Below are 18,119 nucleotides of genomic sequence, written 5' to 3'. Positions count from 1 at the left end.
AATAATTACATAGAAAATCAATGGAGATGTACCAATCAAGAGAGAGAGTCAAAATGGATAAGAAAAAATATAATCACGAACATGCTGTACACAAACATACTTATTGGGTACTCAGTGGATCTCATGATGTGATAGCCAAAATATTTTGTGAATTTTTCTGGGCCAGGATTCGCAGTGCTTTGGCAGTGAAGACATATTAATTCCTCATGATGTCATCTAACACAATGTAGTCATTTCCATATTGGTTCTGCTGTAAACAGTCCATCAGTTTTAAGGAGATTAGAGTAAGAATAAACACCCTTATTCACAGCACAGTCCTGATCCAATCAATTGAAAAGAGGTTTCTTTTGCAGTATGACTTGTTTCTAAAATCAATGGGGAAACTTTCTTGCTTTACTAGGTCTGGATCTTGTATCTGGTCATCCTCTGGCTTCCAGTAGTTTGGAATTGAGCCAGTGACCTTCAATACTGCCTGCCTACCCTGGGCATCTTCAGCAGCCTTCTAGCCCATCAGGCAACCTTGGATTCATTCACCTCTACAGCCCAAAGCCTCTCATCTTTCTGTGATTCTTGGGTTCCTCAGGCCCTACAGCTACATCAGTCAGGAAAATCCTCCAGCCTAACATCTGACCCCTGAAGTTGGAAGGTGTGAACTTCTACAACTGTGTAATATTATTGTTATAAACATCTCCCTGACACCCGCTGATGTTGAGCCTCTAGAGAAGGCCTAAGGTAGTCTAAGACACTACCTGCAGCAATATAATACAATGCAATCTCATTCCTGAGTCTAACATCATTTTTCAAAGAGACAGAACAACTAATCATCAAGTTTATATGGGAAGAGAGCACAGATAAGAAGCAATGTCCAATTGAGAAAAGAACAAAGGAGGAAGTCTCACCTTTGCTGATCTAAAAAAAACTACCCAGCCCCAATAGTCAAAGCAGTCTGTTACTAACAGGATGATAGATACATACACCAATGGACTAAAACTGAGAACCTAAAAGGAGACGCATCTACCTTGTCTGTCAGCTTGTCCAGCAGTGGTGGTTTCTGTGTTGTGGGGATGCTAGAAGTGATATCCTTGGGATTTCAAACACCAGCAGGGTCTCCCAAAGTGAAAAGGTTTCCAGTGGAGCTTCCAGACTAAGAAGAGACGAGCAAGAAGGAATCAATTGGACACTGGGAGGAAATAGTCACTGAAAACTTTACACATCGTATCAGAAATTGTTAGGTAGTAAAAGTCTAATGAGTAGAAGCCGAACTTTGTCAGAAATAGGGTCAGAAGATGAGCCCCACTGGTCAGATGGCATTCGAGATATAATTGAGGAAGAGCTGCCTTCTCAAAGGAAAGTCAACCGTAGAGATGGGAATAGAACAAACGTGTGCGGACAAGCCTGCCAGACCTTCATTTGCTGATGGAGCATGACTCATGTTTTTTCATGAGAGAAACAGCTAGAAGAATCTACTAATAATCAGAACTTAAAATGTTTGAAGTCATCAAAACCACAGAAAGGTTGATATCCTAGGTGTTAGGGAGCTGAAATGGACTGGTCTTGGCCATTTTTAATCAGAAAATTATAGTATGTTAGAAATAACATAAGAGGAATGGTGTTGCATTCATTATCAAAAAGGATATTGAAATGTCTATCTTTAAGTAGAGTGCTGTCTGTGATAGGAATATATCTATCTACCTTCAAGGAAATTCAATCTATACCACAGTTACTCAATGTATGTACCAACCACTAACGTTAGTGACGAAGAAACTGAAGGATTTGACAAATGTCTTCAGTGTAAAATTGATCAAACAGGCAAGGTTCGTTGTCGATGGTGATTATAATGCAAAAGTTGGACGGGGTGGGGAGTGGAAGGAATGGTAGTTATGAATACGGTGATGCTGACAGAAACTAACCTGAAGGTCATATGATAGAATTTTGTAAGACCAGAGACTTGTTCATAGTAAATATATTTCTTTTCAATAAAACAAAGTGTCTACACTCGTAGACCTCTCTGGATTGACTATACAGAAATCAGATTGGCCAAGTCTGTGGGAAGCGACAGAAGCCCTGTTGGCGAATTGGGCTTGGATCTGCAGGGTCAAACGTTCAAAACCAGCAGCTGCATTTCAGGAGAAAGATGCGGCTTTCTACTTAGATACATTTTATAGTCTCAGAAATTTACAGAGCCAGTTTTTCACTGCCTTATAGGGTCACAATGAGCCTGCATCATCTTCTTCTTTTAAATCATTTTATTGGGGCTCTTACAGGTCTTACCACAATCCATACATCCATAAATTGTGTCAAGCACTTTTATACATATGGTGTCATCATTTTCAAAATATTTTCTTTCTACTTGAGCCCTTGGTATCAGCTCCTTAGTTTTCCCATCCCTCCCCTACCTTCCCTCCCTCATACATCCTTGATAAATAATAAATTATTATTATTTACATATCTTACACCATCCACTCTCTCCCTTCACACACTTTTCTGTTGTTTGTCCCCCTGGGGGGGAATGTTATATGTCAATCATTGCAATCAGTTCCCCCTTTATTCCCCCACCTTCCCCCTACCCGTCTGGTATGCTAGGTCAGATTCTATATCTATTTACAATTTTTTGAGAGAGCAGCATATCATTTTCTACAGTGACTGCACCACTTTACAGGTCCACCAGCAGTATTTGAGTATCCTATTCTAATATCCAGTTGTAGAAATGGATAAATCCTAAGCCTATTGACCCAGCAATTCCTATATTTGTAGTAACTCAAACCCAATGCCATCAAGTCCATTCTGGCACATAGCAAAACTCAATTGTTCTTCCATAGAGCAGCTGGTGGATTGGAACCGTTGACCTTGCGGTTGGCAGTCAAACATTGACTCAAAGAGCCACCAGGGTTCTTTCTACTTGGTATAAATCCTAGAGGAATAACAGCAGTGACATGAATAGATATGTGCATACCCATGTTCACCACAACACTAGTGACTATCACACAAAAAAGATGAAAACAACTTAAATTCCCTTCGGTGGATAAATAAACTACAGGGCCTATATACAATGAAATACTATGATAAACATCGCATAACAAAGATGACCCTGGAAGAGATTATGCTGAATGAAATAAGTCAATCACAATAGGGCAAATACTGTATGAGGTCATTACTATAAAACAGTAATGCTGTGGTCCTTTAATACAGTTGCTCATGTTGTGGTGACCTACCCAACCATAAAATTATTTTGTTGCTACTTTATAACTAATTTTGCTACTGTTCTGAATTGGGCGACCCCTGTGAAACTGCTGCTGAAAAAGATCAAGTAAAGCTTTTCACACTAAATGAAGCATTTCATGGTTACCAGGAATACAAGGGAAAAGAGGTTAATGACTGGCTAGAGGGTTGACAAGTGTTAACTTGAGTGACAGAAAGGCAATAAATAATAAGGAGGTAGGCAAAAAACTGGGAGGCAGGGGAAGATATTAGAAGTAGTACACAAGTTGCAGGCAACAGGGAAATACTACTATATGCACAATTCTGCTGTATGATGATCTATCCTTAGGTCAATGAATGGATAGCCATGAAGGTTGAACAGGTGTAGGAGTGGGAGAGGAAGTGTACCCGTGAATATAGATAAATGTGACAGATGGTATTTTTAATTTTGCTGCAAATATAACCATGAATGTGGTGGTGCATAAAGGGAACAAACTTATAAAAAGTTCTTAGATATAAGCAAACAATCTAAGGGAATGAGTCACTGGGCCTGGGGTTGGACACTAAAGTCAACAGGCATCAGACAGAGAGTTCATAAAGATGGCATTCTGCATCCCACATTGGTGAGTAGCAATTGTGGTCTGAAAACCTTGAGAGTAGTCATCGATGGTGCAAATATTGCTCTTCCTCACCAGAAGAAAGAAAAATTAAGGAAATTGAAGGCATATAGAAAATACTTGGTCCAATGGACTAAAGAGATTACGTGAGCATCAGTTTTCATGACACTGAACTAAGGGGTCAATTGAGATGATCCTGTCTGCAGTGGCAGAAAAATGTGGAACAAATGTTAAAAAATCATAAAAAAGACCACGCTTACTCGTCTTATAGAGACTGTTGTAAATCCCAAGGCTCTGATCCTTAATCATACATCAGACCAGGAACTAAACTCACCTCCACAGTTCAATAGACAAGTTGGTCTGGGTAACAATAACTAACCTTAGTGAAGATAAGCATGTCTTATCAAAACCAACATTTTGGATCAAATGAGCAACGTTTATCCAAGGAGCAAGTTCAAAATGGTTAGGAAAGGAGGAATAGAAATAAGAAACAGGAAGTGGGACAGTGATTGATCATTGAGGGATTCCAATCAATAAGATGAAATAAAATGTGTATAAATTGTTGAATGGAAAAATTACTTGCTCTGAAAAGTGTTAGAGTAAACCAACCTCTAACAATCGTGGGGTTCGTAGGCTCCACTGTACGGTTATAATATAAAAAGATCATAGTAGTCATGGAAGACAGGAGGGAGAGTAAAATAAAGGAGTCAGACACATTGTAAGGTAGCATGCTCACTTCCAGGACAGCCATGATCTTAGCAGCCAGGTCCATGCAAAGAGAGAGGAAGAGAGAATATATTTCTAATCAAGGCTTATGAATACTTACGGGGTATGCTAGCCCCTATGATTACAGGTAACCACATATGTAATAGGAAGTGGTTGTACCATAGGCAATACAAGCAATGGGAGGGAGACAATCTAGGGGTACACACACAATAGGAAGGAGAGGGATTAAGGGTGCACATTGACAAGATGCGTGGATCCTAGAGTTAAGATGGCAACCTAACTTTGGTGGTCCTTGAGTTGGCTTGACCTCTCTGGGATCTTCTTCAGGGAAACAATCCACTATCCTTATCAGCAGGGTGTGGGACCTACCTTCAGTGGGACAGACAATAGTGTCTGATTGCTCCAGATGGCTGATACCCTCAGGGAGATAACTTCTAAACAGCTGGTCTCACAATGAGCTAGCAAGCTGTGTGACAACCTAGGTAGAAACTGCTCTGTGTCCCACAGAATTAAGCTTCACTTAATTCACAAGAAAATGATTAAATAAAAAAGTACAGCTTAGTTCTGCTAATCAAAATGTCTAACATGTATTTTAATATAGAGGATTTAACAAATATTCATTTGTACTGTCACCTACATATATTTATGGCTCCTGTCCCAAGTTTCCAATCTTAGACTTGATGATGTAATCAAATCAATGGAATTAAAGCTCCTATGACATTTTCTTCTTTTCAAAATATCAAAAATTGAACCATAATAAATATATGCGGCTTCATTAAAGAGGTTGGTGAACAAGGAAATAATTTTATATTATAAAGATTTCTTAGTGCAACACCTGTCAAGATAAGTGATCACCAGGTACCAGTGGATTTCAGAATAAAAAAGGAAATTTCAAACTCTGCCCTCTAGTCAGCGATCCCACAGGACAAAGTAGTACTGCCCCTGTGGGTTTCAGAGACTGCAACTTTTTATAGGAGTAGTCAGCCTCATCTTTCTCCTGCCAAGAAACTCGTGGTTTTGAACTGCTGATCTTGCAGATAACAGCTTAACATGTAATCCACCATGCCACCATAGTGCCAAAGCACACCCCAAAATAATGTTTTCCAGACTTGGAAAGTCATGTTTTTATTTATTTTAGCAGTTTTATTGGCACTTCATCCACATACTGGACAATTCAGTAATTCAATCACATCAATCATACAATCATTACCAAAATCAATTTTAGAATATTTTTTTCTCCTTTATACTCATTGTTATTAGGTTATTATTTTTTATTTGTGGCAAAAATAAACACAACAAAACATTCTCCTATTCAACAACTTCTCCATATAAAATGCAGTGCCAATTGATTATTCACTTTGTATTGTACAACCATTATTTATAACCTTTTCCAATTATTCCATCCCCATTAACATAAACTCAATGCCCCCTAAGCAAAAACTCCTCATCCACCACCCATGGTAACCATAGGTCAAGTTTGGTTTCTTTCTTTCCTTTTTAAAAATATTATTTATATTATATTAGTTTTCTTAATATAATATTTATATATCATACACTTCAATAGTAAAGTCACTTTTTAAATAGTTGTATATCCATCCTCACAATCATTTCTAATGCTCACTCCCAATTCTTGACTCATTGTTTGCTCCTCAATTCCCCTCATCCTCCCCACCCTACATCCATCCCTGGCAAACTAGTGTATCAGTTATTGTCTCTGTGCATCCACTCCTTCTGTGCTTCATAAACTGGGAACCCTAAAGAGAAGCATTAACAAAACAAACAAAGATACCAGGAAGAAGAAAATAATAATATGAAGATAAAAATGAGTATGAAAGAAAAGACCAACAACAGCATTTTAAAAGGCAGAGAAAAACATCCTGTTGTGGAATAAGCGAGAAATGTTTGAGCCTAGAGCAAATTCACGTTGGGGATACCATGGTTCAATCCACCGTAATTAAGTCTACAATAATCTGTGTTTGAGAGTAAAGCTGTTTGACTCTTGTCTGTGACTAGAGGGGATCTGCCAGAGGCTTAATCTGACTCGATACTCTACAGATGGATTTGGGGCTCTCCCTGATCTCCTTAACCTCCTACAAATTGGGTGTTCACAATTTAAGCTCTGATACTTTTCCTTTCATCATAGTTGGACTTGGTTAACATCATCTTTGGATCACACAGGCTGGTGTGCTTCTTTGAAGTGGACTTAGTTGGTGCCTCACTTAGATGGCTACTTGTTTGAATATGAGTACTTAAGACCCCAGATACTATTCCAGTTGATAGCCAGGCACCATGTGCTATCGTCACCACACTTTACTATAGCACCCTTATCTTCAGTGATCTCTTTGTGAGTCTCAAGTAGGGCCATGTTATAAGAACCACCACATATACTTGAGTTTAAGCCTCCCAAATATCAACCGAGGCACCTAATTTTACTACCACAAAAACTGCATAAAAATGTGCTGAAAAACTCGGCTTATACATGAGTATATGCAGTAACTGTTTTTGGATTTGGGTTAAAGTTACATGGGAGCCCATCTGCTTGTCCACCGGTTATCAATGACTCCAGTTCACTTTGACAGTCATATTATGACAAAAACAAAACTAAAACCCAACAAGAACAACATGAAAACTAAACTAACTGCATTCCCCCAAGAAATAAGTAAATAAAACAAAAAAGAAAACCATTGTCAATTATCCCCATGAGGTATAAGCAGTTGCATTGATAGCATCAATAATTTATCCAATGGCATAGAATTTAAGGTACTGTTGATGTGAAGAGTCTATGCAAGTATAGTCCAACTATGAGCAGCAGTCCATGAGCTGTTGCTTTGCACAAATGGATTTCTTAACTGATTGAGCTCTGTTTATATTGAACTTGCAGGTTGGTGCCAGAGGAAATTTCCCTGTACCATTTCTTACAAGGGCAGATCCTTGCCTATTAGATGAATGCCTGTCTTATTAATGAAAGGGGAGCATTGAGGTACTAAATATATCATGTTTTTCAATGAAGAGTTAATCATGCTTAAAATATCAAGTTTCATTGAGATTTATTCCATCCATGAGAATGAGATATATTGTAGTGATACATATTCATTGAGCAATCAATTTTTTCTACTTTAAAGAAGTCAGCTGGTTGTGTAGGTAAATGTTTGTTCATCTGAGTTGGGTTTTCACCTTATATTTTAGTGTCATGGAACCTATAAGGAAGAAAACTAAAAATAGCTGCTAGGGCACCAACTAGTCCATGGTAAGGGTGACCCAAAAGAGGGATATAAGCAAGTCGGTGAGGTTTTAATGTTGACCAGGAAGAGTGAGTGGAACTTGTGGGACAGGACCAGGCTGAATACCAGAGGGTTGTTGTCTACATCCAGCCAGTGGAGCTGACGAGAAGAGCAGGCATCTTGTAGACAGTGAAGAGGGAGTAGAGGCTAAGGATGCCAACCTGCTCTTGGGTACTAACCCCTGCTGCCTTTCCACATGTCCCAGCAGCCACTGTGGTTCTCCTTCTCTCCCTGGGTTCATCTGGGAATGTGGATTAACAATGGCAGTAAGCCTGGGGTTTAGGGGCCCCAACAATCAAACTCAAGTTGTTACACTCAGAAGGGCCTTCTAGGACAGGGTAGAACTGTTCTTGTGAGTTTCCAAGACTGTAACTGTTTATGGGTGAAGAAAGCCCAATTTTTCTCCCGGGTAGTTTCGAACTGATGACCTTATAGAAGAGACAAAAATCCACCACACTGCTTCCTTACACTCGGTTTCTCCTACCATCTTGAAAACATCGTGTCCATGTGCACGTTCACGTGATTCTCTAAGCTTCTTGATTGTCTTTTTATGTGTTGTGTAACTTCTTTGGAGAACTCTGGACATCATTTGCTCATTTTTTTATGAATTTTTAATATAATTTGTGGTTAAACCCTTATCTGTTATATGTCAGGTCAGGGACAGGCTGTCAGGGCCTCAACCCTTCTCCCTGCACGTACCAGGAAATGAAGCTGACAGACAATTCTCAGAACAGGCTCCAAAAATAACCGTCTTTCCTCACCACCTGCAACGGCTGGACAATTAGGCTAAGGAAATACATGGCAGCGGTGGGAAATCCCCAGCAGCTGCAGCCCAGCCCCTTCCCAAGGGGACCCTCCTTGGCCCCTCCTTTAAAAACCCACCACTCTCCTCATGGGTACGATTTCCTTGGCTACTTGCTAAACCACGGAACCTCATGTGGGAGCTTCTTTTCTAAATAAAGAGCTGTGGCAGCCTCTTAACTTTTTCTCTCTTTGTCCTCATGCCTCAGCTTACATCTCAATATATAGTTTCCAAATATTTTCTCCCATTTTATAGGTTGATAATCATAATGTCTTCTTGACATTATCACCTTTTTGATAAAGTCAAAAAGTCATCTTTATCACTTGCCATACTTTCCTGATCATGTCCCATAATACCCCAAAATTCAAAATCCGTACTTTATTCCAAAAGTACAGATTATCCTTTCTATCGTGTTGCTTATACTTTTGGCATCATATGTAAAAATCATTAGCTTCTTTTAAGAAAGGCCTAAAGGGATATTTTTGTGATATATTTTAAGAATTTGAAGCCCTAATGCTTGCATTTAGGCCATTGCTCCACTTTAATTTTTTTTTAATATGAGGCAGCAAAAAAAGAGAAAGACCATTGACTAGCTGTATTAACATTTGGCTGCAACAATGAGCTGAGACATAAGAACAATTGTGGGGATGATCAAGTATAGGCAATGTTTCATTTTGTTGTACAAAGGATTGTTATGAGTCAGAAGCACCTAGCAACAACAATATGGAAACCCTCACTGAATGTCCATTAGCACTCTCATTAAAAACCAATTCATCATAGATGTATGAGTTTACTTTTTGATTCTTAATTTTATTTCATTGGTCTGTCTGTTGACCCTTAGATCAGAACTACACTGTTTATACTACTGTAGCTTTTCAGTACATTTGAAATTTGAAACTGAGACTACTGCTCACTACTTTGAAAACTTTAAGGGAAACAAATGAATAAACATAATTAGGAAATATTTCTCTCTATCAAATCCTAGTTTGCTCTCCTACACATTGAAAGACCAACAATTCTCAATCACCAGTGGCTCTGTAGGAGAAAGATGAGACTTTCTATTTCTGTGAAGAATTTCCCTCTTGGAAACACACAAGGGTAGTTCTGCTTTGTCCTGTGATATTGTTGTGAATTAGAATCAACTCAATAGCAGTGAGTTTGATTTTATTTAATAGGTGATAGCTAGCACTAGACACACACACACACACACACACATGGAAAATAAAAACACTACTGGGTACTGAATGTGCCCAGCAATGTAACCTGCTTCATTGCTGAATCCAGGGTCTTACAAGATGTTTTTAAGAACTAAAGACCTAAACAAGGAAAAGGACAAGACCCTACTACAGGAAATCAAATGGAATAACATCCCATGCTCGTGGATTGAAAGGCTCAACACAGTAAAGATGTCAATCTTACCCAAAGCACTTTATAAGTTTAACACTATTCCAATTCAAATACCAACAACCTTCTTCAAAGGATTGGAAAAACTGACCACCAATTTCATATGGAGAGGGAAGAAGCCCAGAATTAGCAGAGAACCCCTCAAGAAGGACAAAGTTGGAAGACTCGCTTTACCTGATTTTAACACCTACTACACAGCCACAGTGGTCAAAACAGCATGGTACTGCCACAATGACAGATACTTAGACCAGCGGAAAAGCATAGAAGGCCCAGAACTAAAACCATCAGCATATAGACAACTGGTCATCAATAAGGGTCCTCAAAACATCAATTGGGAAGTGGTTACCCTTATTAACTAGTGGTGCTGGGAAAAAAAATGGATATCCACATGTAGACAAATGAAACAAGATGTTTACCTCACCCCATGCATAAGAACAAACTCCAGGTGGATCACAGACCTAGAAGTAAAACTCCAAACCATCAGGACCATCAAAGTAGGAATCAAAACTAGCCTAAGATCATTGGCCCAAGGAATTCATAGGCTCACTGAAATAGGGAGGGGCATACACAGGTGATCTTGAAATCAACAAATGGGATGTAATAAGAATAAAACACCTGTGGACCTCCAAAGACTTCACCAAAAGGGTATCAAGCAACCCACCGACTGGGAGAGGATTTTTAGTAATGACACATCAGACACAGGGCTTATTGCTAAAATCTACAACACCCTCATTACCTGCAAAAAGAGGAAAACAGTTGAGGAAGTGGGCAAAAGAACTGAAAAGAAATTTCACTAGGGAGGAGACCAGTATGGCCAACAAATACATGAGAAAGTGTTTCCGTTCATTAGTCACAAGAGAAATGTAAATTAAACAATCATGAGATACCATCTAACACCCTTCAGGTTAGCCCAAATCAGAGACCAACAAATGTTGGAGGGGACATGGTGAAATAGGAGGTCTCCTCCACTGCTCTTGTGGAAAGCGATCTGCTGATACTTAAAGAAAATGAAAATTGATCAACTTTATGATCCAGCCATCCCTCTACTGGTATATACTGGCATAAACCATGACCAGTCATCTGCACTCCAATATTTATTACGGCACAATTCACAATTGCAAAGAGTTGGAAACAACCTAAATTTCCATCAATAGATGAGTGGATTAATAAACACTGGCACATACACACAATGGAGTAGTATGCAGTACTAAAAAGCATGGATGATCACATGAAACATGCCGTTTCATGGGAATAGCTTGAAGGTGATCAGGGAAAGCCAATCTCAAAAGGACAAGTATAACATGCGTCCCCTGAGGTGAGTATAATCAGCACAGCAGGAACAGAAGAAAAGACACTCATCTCACAATATATGGATGGAAGCATAGACAGTTGGGTGGAGGTCAGACCAAATCCAAGGAGGCACACGTGAATCCAACATTAAAAATGGGAAAGGGGGAAGGAGGTGGGAGAATCAGGGTGCAGAGAAACTGAGATGATGACATGGGGGGAACAGGGCACTAACCCACCCAGGGGGAGACTATTGGTTGTGTCTCCATAGAATTAGAACAGGCATACAGACCGCACCATGGCGCGCCAAACCAGGAGGGCTATATAACACATGGAAAATGCATGCAAAGACTGGACTACAGGGCCGGCCCCAAGCAGAATCAGCCTAACCTCCACCCTGAAAGTGTGTGCCGCAGAGAACGACACTAGACCTTCGGGGGGGGGGGGGGGGGGGGAAGGAACCGAACTACCATACCCAGATGGAAGCAAACCAAGAAGGAAAACGAGAAAGGAGCAGTCGGCCTAGACACACCAAGCCCAGAGGATGAGATCCCTGCATGGAGCTGCTAAGGTGCAGAGAAGACTGTGGGACTATGAACAACTCAAGAGATGTTGTCCCCTATCTGGAGCATATGGAGACAAGGGACAGTAGTGGGGACACACAGCGGGGAGACAGTGTGGAAATGGAGCATAACAGATCAGCAATTGGAGTAAAGCCGAGCCACAGAGTCTCTGAGGAGCCCCAAGAATGGACTTCCGGCTAGGAGGGGCAATCCCCAGATCTCCCTCAGGACAAGCATGAAGCGTCTCATGGGGGCCAGCAAATAGACCTGGACCTATGTAGGGTTTTTTTTTTTCTTTCTCTCTCGTCTTTTCTCTTTCCTTTTCTTTCTTCAACCATATGTTTTCTTCTTGTTCGGACTAGGAAATTACTGGTTTGCCTAATTATATGGTTTGGACATGGGAGGGAAGCTCAGGGAGAAGGGACGGGGGGTCTGGGGTCTTAAAGGCTTGAAGATAAACAAGCGGCTATCTAGCTCAGAAACAACAAAGCCCACATGGAAGAAGCAAACCAGCCTGTGTAATCATGAGGTGTTGATGGGATCAGGTATCAGGCATCTAAGACCCAGAATAAAAGCATACCCAATGTGAATGAGGAGGTGCATGGAGTGGAGATCCAATGCTCATCTGTAGACAATTGGACATCCCCTCACAGAGGGGTCATAGGGAAGAGATGAGCCAGTCAGGGTGCAGTATAGTACTAATGAAACACACAACATTCCTCTAGCTCTTTGGTGCTTCTTTCACCCCACTATCATGATCTCAATTCTACCTTACAAATTGGATTAGACCAGAGCATGCACACTGCTGCATGTAAGAGCCCGCAACACAGGGAATCCAGAATAGATAACCCCCACCCCCCAGGGCCAACAAAGAGAGTAGAGATACCAGGAGGATTAGGGGAGAGTGGTGGGAGAAAGAGGAAATTGATCACAAGGATCAACCTAGAACCCCCTCCCGGGGGACAAATAATGGAAAGGTGGGTGAGGGGCAATGAGAGACGATGTAAGATATGGGAAAAAAATCTATAACTTCCCAAGGGTTCATGAGGCCAGGCGAGCGGAAGGAGAAAGGGCAAGAAATGGGCAGCTGATATCAGGGACTCAAGTGGGAAAGGAATGCTTTGAGAATGATGATGGTGGCATATGTGCAAATTGCCTGACACACTGGAGGAATGTATAGATTGTGGTAAGAGATGTAAGAGTCCCCAATAAAAGTATTAAAAAAAATCTTTCTCACATCAGAAACTATGTTGGAGATAATACATACAGAAGGAAAAGCTCTTTTATTCTGAATAATCTCTCAAAATATCTTCATTGTAGTAGAAATTATAGGTGCTAGAGTACATCTTTATCTTTAGAAGTTCAAGTTTCCACCCCTAGTATAACTGCAAGAATGAGTTTGAATTTTAATCTCCACAGCATCCTGAGGAAGGTAAAAAGTTTTAAGGTGAGAGTGGATGTAGGAAAGAGGTGGGGGGGGGTGGGTGGTGAAGGGGGAATACCCAGTCTCCTTATTTCTCAGGGCATGTATCCTTAAATACAATTGGTGGGATAATAAATCTGTCTCATCCTTATGAAGGAAGTAGGATGTAACAGAGACATTGTGATGCAACGAGGAGCATCTGCAGGACACTGGTGACATTGTGAAGTCAGAACTTTGACTGAAATGTATGCCTCTATGCAATGCAACCCAAAGTCAGCTTTCCTCTCTGCTAGGATCCTAGGAGCGAATCTGACTCCCTCTGCCCGTATGGCATTTTAAGATCAAAGGAATGAAGTCTAGCATAAAAATTCAGAGAGCAGAGAGGCATCCCAGCAACTTGAAAATTTTCCAAGTTAGCAATTTGACACTCTTCTATCTTATAACAGATTTCTTCTGTTTTTGTGGCTATGGATATAAGAGCGGAAAAGCGAAATTTCCGCATTGCTCTCCAGATGAATAATTTCAAGACAGCTTTGAAAGGGTTTGAAAGATTGATTGAACATACAGCAGCCCAGAAAAGGGATGAAAGATTGGGTTTGTTTACTTCAAAAGAAGGTAAGGTCAGTGATTGCTGAGTAGTCTAATTGTGTCTATTGATTAAAGCTGCCAAGTATTTTAAGCCAGGAGACAGAAGCTACATAACATAACAATAAAGACACTGAGTGGAGAATCTGAAGACCTGAATTCTAGCTCTGATTCTATCTCTAAACAACCAAGTGGTCTTGGAGAAGCCTTTCCATTCTCTGAACTTTAGTAATCTTAATTGTAAAATAAGGAGGTTAGATTAAATGATACCTCAGGATTTTTCTGTAAGTTGTGTCATTTTTAATAGACACAGTCTGACCCTGAACTCTTTCTGTAATGAATGGTGATCATTTGCAAGCCATGTTAATGCTAAAAGATTCTCCTAAAAAGATTTTTCCTAATTTAGTTACTTCAATATGAGTCCATTGTTTTGACTTCTTCCATATCTTTCACTGGAATGATTTTCAACATGCCACAGTAAGAAGAATGTGGTGACATTGACCTGCCAGCAGAGATTCTAGAGCAGAACTGAAAATATAACGTCAGGGTTCAAAGAAACTCATGTAGCATGCAACTTTGGGTCATTCAGGATAGAAATGAAGAGCAGAACTTAACAGCAGAGAATAAAAGTTAACAGAATAAATCTCGATGTTGCAATAAGACATCAGACTCCATAATGACTTCAAAAGAAACGGAATGGTCAGTTTTTTGATGTGCTAAGTATATACTTCATTCATTCAATGTCTAAGTATTAGAGCTAAGACTTAAATATTTCTCAAGTTGATTGTGATCCTGTCTGGATTGTTTCCAGGGCTTCGTAAATTTTTTCAACTCAGGATCCCTTTTTGCTTGAGAAATTTGAAGGCTGTGTAGGCATTTCTCAAATTCACAATGAGTTTAATCTTGAATTTTTTTTATTATCGTGCATGCAAAAACTTTTAACTATTGCCAACTTTTTTTTGTAACACCTGTATTCAGTTTAAGGAGCTTTGGGCTGCACAGAATTTTCATTTGTCCCTAATCAGTTCAATTGAGTTATCTCTAGCACTAGTTTCCCAAACCCTTGCTACTTTTCTGAATCCTCTACCCTCCCTCTGCTCTACTCAGCAAAGCTTCCAACACTACAGAAAATGTAAGGCCAAAAGACGATTCTTTGAGATGATCTTCCCTCCACTTCCAAATTATCGCAGGAAACATCTTTCCTTCCTCCTTTCCTCTCCTCCCCACAAAAGCTTCATATTCTCCTGTTCTACTGGCTTTGTCCTCAAAATCTAAAACAATACTAAAAGACACATGACTTTCACTTCCCCTTTAGCTACTATTGTGTTTGTCTCCTTTTCCTTCATCACTAAATTTCTCAACAGAGCGTTCTCCACAACATCATCAGTTAATCTTCAATCTACTCAAACCTGGTTTTACTTAAAACTTGATTGAAAATCTCCTTACCAAGGTATCTGATAACCCCCTATGGCTGCTAAAAAAATTAAGGTTTTGATTCATTTCAGTGGTTTTACACTGATAACTGCTCCCATGTTAAGCAACACTTTCCATCCATGTCTTCCATCAACAAAAAAAATTCCAACTCAAAGTGATCCAACAGAAAAGAGTAGAACTTCCCCCAAAGGCTTTCAAGTCCATAAATCCTTACAAAACAGACGGACACATCTATCTGCTCTAGAGCAGCTGACAGGTTGTGTTAGTCTAGGTAGACTAGAGAAACAAATCCATAGAAACTCATATGTGGATTAGAGAGAGTTTTATATAAAGCATAATTGAACATAAAGAAAGCATCCCAATCCAGTCCAGTCAAAAGCCCATGCATCTGATATTAGCCCGTATGTCTGATATCAATCTATAAAGTCCTCTTCATGACTAAGGGAACACATGAAATGATGGCGAATGTAGGATGATCACAAGCCAGTGGGTAGAAAGTCTTTGGATCCAGTGGCATTGTAAGCATCTTAGTGCTGTCTGGGGTCTCTATGTGGCTTTTCCGGCTTCAGAGGTATGGTTGCATCAGGGTAGGTCCTTGTGGCTTCACCAGTTCAGGGCTATAGCGTAGTTCCATGTGCCTTGTCAGCTGTGATGTTTCCCAGGGAGTGAACAGAGATAGAGGTGTCTCCTGCCTCCAAGGAAGAAATATCGGATTTCCCACAATTCTCAGGCCATGCCCACACAGAGGCCCCATTGGCTATGACCCAATTGACAGACTAGACTCTACCCCTTCACTTTTAATCCTCTCAAGTCCCAAATTGACACCAGATTATGTAACTACCACACAGGTTCAAAACTTCAACCTTTCAGTTAACTGCTGAATGCTTAACCACTGTGCTGTCTGAGCTCCTTGTTCTTCATCATATGACTCTTTTAACTTTCCTTCCTATTTTGCTTCTTTTACCGGTTTCTTAAGCTTTGCCCGTTGTGTTTTCTCTCAGTCTAAAAGCATTAAATCTACCTAATTTCTCAAGGCACACATCGCATCATAACTTTTGGTTATTTTGTGGTTTTTCTCTCTTAGAATATTGAAATAGGTTCTTAATATAATAGTCTTCTTGCCAAGATGAAATTCCTTTTTCCAAAGACTGTATATACTTGTGTCTATAATTTTTCCTTTTAAAAAAGTTATGATAGCAATTTCTCATATGTTAGATAGCACCCAAGGTTGTTCACATTTGAGTTAGAGAGGGTTCTCTAGAGAAACAAAACCAGGACATTTATGATTAGATAGATAGATAAATAGAGATAGATAGATAGATTTATACAACACAAAGAAATAAAGAGCTAATTAGTCCACACAGCAGCACAGAGGACTCAGTTCAACTCACTTTTGTGAAATAGTTAATATACTAGCAGTCTTTCAACTCATGAGGGCTGCAAAGTCCAAGGTCAAGGAAGCAGACAGCTGATTCTTCTGTAGAATAATGCAGTCAGTCCAGCCACAGGCAGCAAATAGCAGGGCAGGCCACCAACAGTTAGCCAGATAACAGGACCCAATAGTTCCCAGCTCAAGCGATGCATACACCAGCAGTGTGGCAAAGCAGGTCTTGAAGGACCCTAAGCTCTAGTGACACAGTCCAGAGGTTGGGTGTCCCACAGTACTGTAGCTTGCAAGTTGAGGCAGAGAACTAGCTAAGGCAGCCACACAATAGTCTGATCAGGAGAGAGGAAGAGAGAGGCAGGCTCCCAAACCATTTATCTCTTTGCCCTCCAATCAAACTTTGATTTTATTAATCCCACATGTTCTTATTGGCCAGGTTGGCGCAATAAATCTACTTATCACAAATGTATTTTATTTATCCTAGGTTTCTTTCCTTTCCATATAAAGTTGGTAATTTATTTTTCCATTTCTTTGAAAAATTGTGGTGGGATTTGGATTGAAATGGAATTGAATTTGCCAATTCAATGTAATCTTTATATTAGAATCATGTTTATAGGCTGCAATCTTTATAGGAACAGATTCAGACCTAGATCTCAAAAATTCTATGCTTGAATGGGGAAGGCAGCTTCTCAAAGTTCTTCCCAGGGCCCGAAGCCAAGGTCAGGTGAGTTGGGATTATCTGGGTAAAAGTGGCTATTTTTCAGACTGGCAAGCTGGCACTTTTGTGGTTACCTGAGGAGGACTGGGCTGCTGGGTTACCTTCATGGAGACTCTGCATCAGAGCCATCACCAAAAGGGACCACTACTTTGGATGCTTTTTAAGGGACTATGCAATTCAAGGTTGTTTTGATGTGAATTCTTTAAATTTTCAGAAAGTGGGCAAAAAGTTAAAAAAATGTTTGCAACAATGTGAAGGTTCAAGAAATATCGCCTGTGGGTATGCTGGTTGTGACCTCTGATATGTTTCTAGCAGAGTTTTTAATCGAAGAAAAATAGTCTTACTAGCTTTGAAGACTTGGAAAGCCAGAGCTCTGAATCTGGGCTGTGGGTTAACATTTTGTAGATTTCTATCTTTCTTTCTTTAAAAAAGTACTTCTATTGGGGACTCTTACATCTTTTATTAGAATCCTTACATTCCTCCAATGTGTCAAGCACCTTGGCACATATGTCACCATCGTCATTTTCAAAGTATCATTTCCCACTTGAGCCCCTGATATCAGCTTCCCATTTCTTCCCCCTCCCTCTTCCACCCGCCCTACCTCATGAACCCTAGGGAAGTTATAGATTATTTTAATATATCTTATATCATCCTCCATTGTCCCTCACCTGCTTTTCTGTTATTTTTCCCCCTGGGA

General features: G+C 40.0%; 1 protein-coding gene across 1 annotated transcript in view; it reads left to right on the top strand.

Annotated features, from left to right (window-relative positions):
- The first annotated feature begins 13,768 nt into the window (after nucleotides 1-13,768).
- Nucleotides 13,769-18,119, top strand: part of WDR64 (WD repeat domain 64) — a 275,642-nt gene continuing 271,291 nt past the window's right edge. Inside the window, exon 1 of the mRNA XM_075554137.1 lies at nucleotides 13,769-13,916. Coding sequence (XP_075410252.1) covers nucleotides 13,769-13,916 — 148 coding nt within the window. The remainder of the gene's footprint in view (nucleotides 13,917-18,119) is intronic.

Source organism: Tenrec ecaudatus, chromosome 7 (assembly GCF_050624435.1).
Source record: "Tenrec ecaudatus isolate mTenEca1 chromosome 7, mTenEca1.hap1, whole genome shotgun sequence".
Lineage (NCBI taxonomy): Eukaryota > Metazoa > Chordata > Mammalia > Afrosoricida > Tenrecidae > Tenrec > Tenrec ecaudatus.
This window is presented reverse-complemented; position numbering and strand designations above follow the sequence as displayed.